At 51.7% G+C, this 10,222-nt stretch overlaps 1 protein-coding gene across 1 annotated transcript in view; it reads right to left on the bottom strand.

Annotated features, from left to right (window-relative positions):
- Nucleotides 1–2,571: 2,571 nt before the first annotated feature.
- The window catches only part of ERCC6L (ERCC excision repair 6 like, spindle assembly checkpoint helicase), an 18,678-nt gene continuing 11,027 nt past the window's right edge, over nucleotides 2,572–10,222 (bottom strand). Inside the window, exon 2 of the mRNA XM_039841677.1 lies at nucleotides 2,572–6,617. Within this exon, the coding sequence (XP_039697611.1) occupies nucleotides 2,975–6,617 (3,643 nt within the window). The 3' untranslated portion in view covers nucleotides 2,572–2,974. The remainder of the gene's footprint in view (nucleotides 6,618–10,222) is intronic.

The raw sequence follows: 10,222 nt of genomic DNA, 5'->3' as shown, positions 1-10,222 counted from the left end.
CATCTGCACGTACTGAAGGGGCAGTGAGGACGCCGCGTGCACGATGGAGACCGCGGCCGCGTGCGGGGCCCCGACCCGGAGCGGAGCCTGCGGGACGGGAAGCTGCTCTGCGTGTCGGCGAGTGGGGGCCAGGACGCGTGAAGGCCCCGGACGCCACTGCACAGGCCGGAGACCCGATGACCCCGGACGCTCGGGCTCCAAGCGGTTTACGAAACAACCCGAGATTAAATCAACACGAAGGAGTGATGCGATCAGAGATGCGGTCATCGTGTGTGTGAGGAATTTTTCGGCTCCTTTATAATCCTGCGGGGCCACGTCATAGGTGCGGTCTGGAATGCAGTGAAACGGCGCAGGCCTGCGCTCCGGGGACTTAAGCATCACTGTTCCCGGCAAATGAATGCGGGCCCGGAACGCCTGCAGCACGCAAATTAATGACATGGAGCTGCGCCTTTGTGTTTAACATCAGGGGAGAGAGGAATTTATTAGCTGAATTTCCACAAACACTATGTGTGATGGGAGGGAACGAAACTCAAAGGTGCGTGGCGCAGCCACTCAGTCCCCTTGAGGAGCGGTCAGCTGGGCCGGGATGCAGAATGCAACTGTTGAATCAGTGTTACCTCCGAGACATTTTTAATGATATATATATTCAGTCACATCACCCTCCTTAAAATATTAGTAATAAGTTTTTGGTAAGAGCAAAATTTCGTACTATCGATGAGTAAGCTATCATTAAGCTTCAGCTCATCTCTTTCAAACTTCATTTTGCAATACTCATAGTATATGAGAACGGTAGTAAGGCAGGGAAGAGGCGACAGAACTTAAGTGATAAATCAGCCACATTGAGAGACTACAACATGCTGATCACCCTGCGGCCAGGCCACTGGGCCACCTGCAGGACAAAGGAGCATTCCTGCTGGGGTTACTAAAGGCCCGCCTCCCAAACTGCTGACGGGAAAACAGGAAAGTCTTTAAGTGGCACCCTACACAAAATAAATCCATCGATGCCCTGTGGCTGAGACCCCCGGGGAACCTACTGGAAACCGCCAGCAGGCTGTCCTCACTGCACCCGGGGCAAAGGACACAGTAAAGTCTTTAAACTGTTACTCACAAGAACCGAAGAATGACATTCGCTGACTTCCGCGAACACTAGGGGTAGCTCTTTCTCTCTGTCCATCTCCCTCAGGCTCTGTCACTCTTTCCTCTGAGAGGACACCACGTGCCATGTGGACTGTCGCCCCTTTTCTAACAAACTTTCCTTTCGACCCTGACTTTGGCGTGGGCGTGGAATTCTTTCCACACTCGCCGCCAAGAACCCTTCTCTCAGCGCAGGGCCTGGTCTGCCCCCTCGGGGGAATTCGCCCGGTTCCTGCCTCAGTAGTGTGACTTGTTAGAGAAAACCACAGGCCCAAAGTGGCATCACTTGTGCTAAAGCCCACGATACCAAACCCAGACCTGATACCTCACTGAAGTCTTGACCTTCACCAGAAATGTACTCTTAACCAAGCAGTCTGGAATTTCCTGGACAGCACCCATGAGGGCATCTGTCACCTGGGCCTCCTCCATCCCCCACAGGAAAGAGAGACAATGTGCAAAATAAAACCCTTGCCTTCCCCTTCCCCCCGCAAAGATGGCGGCCTGGTAGAAAAGAACCCTCTCTTCTCTTTTGGTAAAAACTCCCCCGCCCACCGTTCTTCCCGTAAAAAGCTGCTGTTTTGTCCAGCCCATCACAGAGCTGTCCTACCTGCTGGGTGGGACGCTGCTCGATTCACGAGTCACTTCATAAAGCTGATTAGGTCTTCAAATTGAAATTTGTAAACAGTATACACATAGAACTTACAAGTAACTTTTATATGTGTGTGTGATATAATAAGCAGAACGAGCTGGGCTTTGTCCCTGGTTCCTGGAACCCTTGGACTCTCCAGTGACCAAGAGCATCTTCCCCACGGTAACAGTGACTGGTGAGGGTAGGGGAGACCTAGACAGTTTCAGGATGGGGGCTGGTCACCAAAAAGACAGATATAATGAGGGTTGGAACTCCTGGCCACAGCCCCTGGCCTCAGTCGTGGGAGAGGAGCCGAGACTGGATTCATCCCCCGTGGCCGCCCATTTAAATAACCACAGCTCAGTAATGACCCGTCCACAAAACCCCGAAAGCTGGTAACACATGGTTAAAAATGCATTTTGCCCCTTACGATGTGATCTTAGGCAGGGCCCTGGCCACCGGCGGTTCCCCTTCTCCCGTGGCCAAGGGCAGTGCGCTGTCCTGCGCTTTGTTTCCAACGGAACCAAACTCCTTTTCCGTCTACGGCCCGAAGATACAGCGTGCTAGCGTGCCTCAGATGACAGCTGGTGCTGAGGGAAGGACAGCTGAGTGGTGGCCAAGCGACACCCGGGCAAGGCACCGGTGATGGATGGCACAGCGCCCAGCCTTCTGGGCCGTCGGCTGGCAGCGAGCAGAGAAGCATGGTCACGCGCAGGCCTGGGACCTGGATGCCAATGACCCGCTCCCGAAAGCGAGGAGTGTCGCAGGCATTTGGCAGTGTCAGGTCAGTGAAAGAAACTGAAAGGAAAGCACTTGAGAAAAGTAACTTTAATAATCTCATCTGAACTGCAATAGACAAAAGCGCTTTCTCAAAATAAAATTAGCAATGGCCAGAAACGTTTTATGAAAAGTTCTCTAGAAATAACACAGTAGTATTAAGCTGACGGAGCATGCCTATAAGAAAAACGTAAGAACATTTGAGTCAAGTAATATTCACCTAGCGCTCAGAATACCAGAATCCATGTATCGGGGTGCGGTGGGGGGCAGGAGCAGGGGCTGAAGGCAGAATTTCCAGAAAAGCTCCAAAGAGAAAGCTGCCTTCTGAGTGCGCTCTGGCCTTAAGCCCGAATGCTTCACGCGTGCAGAGCATCCGATAAGAGCAGATGACCTCGTACTCAGTCCCACCGGAACTGCAGCCAACGGGCGACATTCTCAAGTTGAGTTAAGTTGCTTATACAGACTTAAGGTCATGAGCATGACTTCGGGGTCTGCGCTTCTGATGTCGAGCGCCTCCACGAAGCAGCTCAAGGCCTCCTGCAGCCTCCCCGCCTCTCTCAACGCTTTTCCACGCGCTACGAGGCTCTCGTAGTCGCGGGCAGCCCGCGCCGCCTCACCCTGAGGATCGCCAACCGCTTGTGCGGCAGTGGGGGGCTCGGGGCTCCCCGAGCCCCCAGGGGAGGCCTCCACAATCAGGGCATCAGGCTGAGGCGCAGCTGGCCAGCTGGACTTGTTTTCCGGAGACAAGGTTTCTCTGGAAGGTTCCTCTCCTGCAGAGTCTGAGGCTTCGCCACTGCTTTCCTCCGCTCCCGCCCGCGGACCCGGCGCAGCTCCCTGGGCCTCGGCGCTGGTCTCCACCCCGTCCTCCATGTCCTCCACGTGGTCCAACACCAAGTTAACGACAGACCTCCGGGAAGCCAGGGACCTTCGAGACTTCGCAGACTTATTTATGCTATCAGTCAGCAGAGGGGAAAAGAACCTTCCAGGTGGACTGACGTCACTTTTGGGGGTTGAAGCATCAAAGAACTTTACAGGTAAGCGAAAGGGAGATGTGCTGAGTGAATCTGTGCCCGAAGCACTTCGAAAGCTGTCACCGTCATCTTCATCGTCGGAGACGATCCTTCTGGTTTTCCGCCCGCCTTTCACGGTCACCACTTCTTCGGGCTCCTGGTCGTCCCCGGACAGCCCCGCGCTCAGCCGAGCGTGGCTGCGCACAAACTCTGCTCCCACACGGGCTGCCGAGCTGCCTGCTTTCTCAACAAGCTCCGAAGACCGACTGGACGGATCGCGCCCACTGTCCGCAGAGTCTTCCAAGAAAAGGTTGAAGTCACACGCGTACTGTGGTGAGGATGCTGCGGAACCCCCTCCGGCCGCGGCCACATCGGCTGGCGCACCGCGGGGCGCCGACAAGTCACTGGTGGCGGCTGTGTCGATGCCAGAGGCATCGGAGCGCGTGCTCTGCTGCTCTTGTGTCGTGCGGGCGGCGGCCCGGGGATCCCAGCGCTGTGAGACCGCGACGTCCTGCACTTCATCTACATTTGGCGCGAGATCGGCTGTGGCGGACGTGCTAAGTGACAAACGAGAGCTCCGCGTGGGGCTCCCTGGCGGGGCCTGTCCCCGCGGCGGCACGGCCACTCCCAGTGAGAAGTCAGTCGAGATTTCCTCCACACTGTGTGAGCCCGCGGGCGGAGCCTCTGCGAATTCGGCCCCGAGCTCGGTGCCTCGCGGGAGCCTTGCGTCTTGCGGGACGACGCCGCTCATCTCTATACTGGGCAGACCCGCCTTGTCACCCGTTTCGGGCAGATCGCCAAGGGCGACCCTGGCCATTTGGGAGCTGATTTCTTCTTCCCACGTGAGCCGGGCGCTCGGAGGGGCTGAAGGCTCGGCCTGCGGTTTCTTGGATTCCGGGCGTTTCGCCTTGGTCTGAGAAGGAAACTCTGCTTCTCTGCGCCACAGGCCCTGGTGGGCGGCTCGCTCTCTTTCCAGCAAGAGCTCCGTGTTCTGAGACTCGCATTCAACCAGGAATTGAGCTTTCTGGACCCTCTGTTGGATATACTGAGATTCTTCGATGACGTCCAGCTCTTCTTTGGCAGACAGGTCCTGGGTGTACATGAGGTCGTGGTCCGAGACGCCGGCTATGCCCAGGGTGTGCAGGTAGGCGATGTGCTCGTCCAGCCTGCGATCGGACCTCCGCTGCGCCGCGTGCAGTGACTGCAGCTGCAGCTGGGTGGCCGACTTCTGGAAATCCTCGATTGCGAAGAGCTCTCTTAACTCCTGTTTGCTGAAGTACCGGAACGGGTTCTTCTTGTCACCAGTGGTTTGTCTTATTAACGAGTCCTTGAAAACCTGTCTTCTGTATATCTTCTCCTCCACAGTGCCGCAAGTGATGAGCCTATAAACCACGACGTTTTCTCTCTGTCCAATCCGGTGAGCTCGATCCACAGCTTGAGCGTCGGTCGCGGGATTCCAGCTAGGGTCAAAGATGACCACTCTCGTCGCTGCGGTTAACGTTAAGCCAACGCCACCTACTTGTGTGGTAATCAGGAAAACAGAGTAATCTTTATTTTGCTGGAATAAGTTAATTCTTTTTTCTCGTTCCACGAGATGAGTAATCGTTCCATCGATTCGCAGGATCTTAAAGTGCCGGTTCTTTAAGAGGCGTTCGATGATGTTCAGAATTTGTCTGGACTGGGAAAACACGAGAGTCTGATGCCCTTCGTCTCGCAGTCTCTCGAGCAGGTCCATCAGAAATATCATTTTTCCAGATTCCTTCATCAGTGTAACATCAGTTACTTGACTAATATGGTCCACATCTGAAGCCTCTTTGTCCTCACCTTCATCTTCAACGGAGAATGTGACATCCTCCAGATTCAGCAAGTGACAAGCCCGCGCAGACAGCAGCCTAGGATGATCACACAGCTTCTTTAAGACGCCGAGCTCGGCCAGAGGTGAGCGTGTCTCCATTAGCAACTCCTTGATGTGATCTAGAGACACGAATTTCCTGTATATTTCTTCTTGTAAAGGCACAAGGCGGATCCAAATGATTAGATCATTTTTCCTGGAAAGCGAAGGCATTTCATTAGTGGCATCGACACCTGGATTCTTTTCACTTAGTCTGACCTCTGGGTCGCCTGGCCGTTTCTTCTGGACCTCTTCTTTAGTCCTCCTGAGAAAATAGGGTTTGATGATTGCCATTAAGTTTTCTGATATTTTTAATCCCAAGGCTTTTTCCCCTGGGGTGGCATCCTTCTCTCGTGCTCTAGTAATAGGATTTTCATACTCCATTTTAAAAGTTTTCAATGTTCCCAGCAGGGACCCCTGACAAGCGAAATCAAACAGGGACCACAGTTCTTGTAAGTTGTTCTGGATTGGGGTCCCCGTGAGGAGGATGCGGTTGCTGGCAGGCACGGCCCGGGCACACAGCGCCGACTTAGTAGATGAGGTTTTGATCTTATGCGCTTCATCAAGGATGACATAGTCCCACACAAACTCTTGGCCATCCAAGCTTGAGAGTTGCTGCCAATTATTGATTAGCATTTGGTAGGTCGTGATAATGACGCCGTTCCTGTGCTGAATCCGACGGAGGTTTCGGGTACGTTCATCCTTGCTAGGACCGTGGAAGGTTTTGACTCTCATTCCTGGAGTCCACTTGTCAAACTCTTTTACCCACGTGCTGATGAGACTGGTTGGCATGATCAGCAGCACGTGATTCACAAGTGAAGCGTCAAACATCCCGGAAAGGAAAGCGATGATCTGAACGGTCTTCCCTAATCCCATGTCATCGGCCAAGATGCCGCCTTTCCTTCCATCCCTGTAGAGGCTGTAGAGGAAAGCTACGCCTTCCTTCTGGTGCTCGAACAGCTGGTCGTGCAGTTCTCGATACAGCAGCAGGCCGGAACTGCACACGTCCGTGAACTCGTCATCCCCGGGGTCTGCCAACGCCTCCAAGGCTTCCTGTATTTTTTGGATTCTGCTCATCACCTTTTCATTAGGAAAAATGTCCTTTGCCAAATTGAACAGTTTGAATGCTTCTTCCAGATCTCCATTCTTAGTTGCTTCTTTGGCCTCCTTCACGTACCTGCGGGGGAAAAAAAGGTTAAAAAAGACACACATATATATATCATATATACATGTACACACACATATACATATGATTAGAAAGAAAGGAAACAGATTGAACATTCAGTCTAAGAACATTTTAGAGTCCATTTTGGAATCCAAACAGCAGTTGGGCTTTTAATATCCTCCGTTCAGGATGGGAAAGATTAGCACAGAAGATGCCAACGAAAGCCGGCATCGCTTAAGACACAAATATCCACCAGACGCTGCCAGCAACACCTTCAGGCACTAGTTGTGCGAAATGTATCTGCAAAGGTTATTGCTTCTGCGGCGTTTAAAATACCGCCAACCATAAGAACTACAGACTGATATGTTTTATAAAATCAACCAACCGACCTACACTGCGGGAGCATGGACACAGGGACGATCCAGGGCCCTGCCCAGGCCTTGCTCCTCCATGCCTCTGTGATGCATGTGACAGTGCGGATCACGCCCTCGTTGCACCAGATTCCTATAGCTTCCTCCTGGTTTCTTCCCCCATCACTGGCCATTTCTTCTGGGTCCTTCTTGGGCTCCTATCATTCCTCCTGAGGGTTCCGTCCCGGGCCTTCTTCTCTCTCCTCGGGCTGTCCCAGAGCTCCCGACCCCACCCGGTGCTCGGTGCTCGTGACTCCCCAAGCTGTAGTCGACGCCCATAATCCAACTGCCTTCTAAACATCTGGAAAGTCTCACCGGCACCTCGGATTCAACTAACCGCAAGTTAAAATCATTATTTTAGAAGCTCTAAAAAACATGCCTCCCCATTTGTGTGGCAGTAAGTGACACTATCACCCACTTAGCCATGCAAGGTACGGATCTGAACATCATCCTGGACTCCAACCCAAATGGGAGTCATCTCTGACCTCTTCCCTCTCTTGACCCACCACCCCAGCAAGACAGTCCCAAGTCCTGTGAACTTTATTTCCCAAGTGTAAGCTGTGTCTTTCTCTCCATCCCCAGTACCACGACCGTGGTCCAAGTCACCATCACGTCTGGCCCGTGGAACTATCACTTCCTACTCCCCGGTCTCCCTACATGGACTCCTGGCCCATCCAAGACACTGTCTATATAGCTGCCAGCAATATTGTCTTAAAACATAAATAACAGGGAGTCCTCTGCTTAAAATTCTTCAGTGAGTTACAGTCGACTGATTCTGAAAGGATGCCAAAACAATTCGGTGAGGAAAAATTAGTCTTTTCAACTGGATACCAATCTGCAAAAGAATGAAACTGGTCCCCTACCTCACATCACACAGAAAAATTAATTCAAAATGAATCAAAGACCTAAATATAAGAACTAAACCTACAAGACTCTTAGAAGAAAATACAGATATAGATCTTCACGACCTCGGATTTGGCAATGCTTTCTGAGCTACGATGCCAAAAACACAAACAACCAAAGAAAAAAACAAATCGGACTTCATCAAAATTAAAAGCTTTCGAGCTTCAAAGGGTACCATGAAGTAAGTGAAAAGACAGCCCAGGACAAGGGAGAAAATATTTGCAAATCATGTATCTGATAAAGTATTTGTACCTAGAATGTATAAAGAAGTCTTACAACTCAATAATTAAGAGAGCCTAATTAAAAAGTGAGCAAATGATCCGAATACAAATTTCTCCAAAGGAGACATACAAATGGCCAATGAGCATTTGTTGCTCGCTGGGCGTCAAGAGTTAAGTTCCGTTCGCTGTCACTCCGCTGAGGCCACGGTGGCGACCACTGGGCTCATGCAGCTGAGCGCCAGGCCCCGAAGCCGTTCCCTGCCCTCCCCTTCCTCCTGGCCCTCGTCACCCCAGGGTGCCTCCGTCCAGATAACCGGCGTCCGCCTCGGTCTATGTTCCAGAGCTTGATGGTACCCGGACAATCTCTGCACATTCCTTAACTGGTGACCTAGCTGGCCTCCGAACCCCGGCGAAGCCCAGGCTTCTAACTGCAGCCGGGCCTCTGCCCCAGACAGCGAAGTGCTGGCCCTGCACCCCAGCTCCGGGCAGAGTCCCCATAACCATACGCCGACCTTTTAAAGGGCAACTAGACTTCTTAGCACCAGCCTCAGACTCACATTGCTGGGCCCTACCTGTCCCCTGGAATGCCATTGGTCAGCCCCCTGCCTGAAGCACAGCGAGTTTACAGTATTCCGCGGACACCGCCACTCTCTGGCTGGGCTGAGGCCCTGCAGTCAGCCGAGTTGCCATCCCGCTCCCTGGTCCACCCTTGTCTCAGCGCTTCCCCGCCCCCTATCCGCCCCAGCCATGAAGCTGGGCCTAGGACAGACTCCTTCCCTATAACGGAACCCGGGACAAACGAAGTCTGCTCTTTATAGCGCTGGCAGGTCGCTGCGTGTGCATCCCCCTTGTCAAGGTGGATGTGCATGTTTCGGACACAACTGGCAAGCCTTCTGATTCTCAGTCACTACCAGCAAAACGTGTGTGGCTGACGTAAAAACTGCAGGTGACCTGAATGCTGGAAACCTGTCCGTCCAAGCCCGGGTCATGGAAGCAGCGGCCCGGTTCCTCTGGGGCCGCCTCTGGGCCTCGCTTCCAAGGAGGATCATTTTAATCAAAGTGGAAAACAATTTGTCATAATCACTTCTACGTATGAACTTAATATTATTAAACAGCAACTTCCGGGATAAATTAGAGACTATGGTTCACAGTTCAGTGAAACAGCAAGCACGACTGATTATTTAATAAGCAGCTCTTCCCTGCTTTGCCCCATTTGTCAGATGGACATCTAAACATCAAAACGAAATTTCAAGAACAAATGAAGAAAGCAGAAACAGGCTCAGAGATACAGAGAACAAACCGGGGGACCGGGTGAAGAGATGAAGTCACACCATAGTCACGGGGATGTGTGTGGTGCCGGGTGGGGCCTAGACTCATCGGGGGGATCACTTCGTAAGTTATATAAATGTCTCACCGCTACGCTGTACACCGGAAACTAATATATTGTCTGTGAACTGTACTTGAAAAATAAAATTTTAAAATATGAAAAAAAACAAAACAAAAACAAAAGCTACATCGCTTTACTCTTAACAGCCCCAAACTGGAAACAACCCAAGTGTCTAGCTTAATGCCCTGTGGCACAGCAGGAATGCATACATGTACGAATGTCAAAAGCGTGTGGGGCCAAAACAGCCAGGCATAGGAGCAGAAGCAGTGTGATTTCACTTAAAGAAAGTCCTGGAATAGGTAAGACTCATCTGTGGTGGAAAACATTAGAGCGGTGGCTGCTTCTGGAGGTGGAGTGGCAGTGGCAATTGCCTGGGAAGAGGCGTAAGGGAAGTTTCTGGAGTGATGGCCACGTTCTGTATCTTGACGGGGGTCTGGCTTACACAGGTGTATGCATTTGTCACAACCCACCAAATGTACACTTAAGATTTGTGCATTTCTTCGTATGTAAATTTTACTTCAGAAGAAAAAACAAGCTGAAATACTGAAATCTCGTGACTGGTCTGTATACTGAGCTTCAAGGAAGTGTCCTGATGTCTGCGATTTACTCTGAAATGCAACCAAAAACTCAGATGGATCAGGAGAACAGATGTGTGATAAAACAAGTATACTGAAATGTTAATAACAGAATCTGGGG

Source organism: Pteropus medius, unplaced genomic scaffold, assembly GCF_902729225.1.
Source record: "Pteropus medius unplaced genomic scaffold, Ma_sr-lr_union100, whole genome shotgun sequence".
In the NCBI taxonomy this organism is placed as follows: Eukaryota; Metazoa; Chordata; class Mammalia; order Chiroptera; family Pteropodidae; genus Pteropus; species Pteropus medius.
The sequence above is the reverse complement of the archived record's forward strand: the minus strand, read 5'-3'. Positions and strand labels throughout refer to the sequence as shown.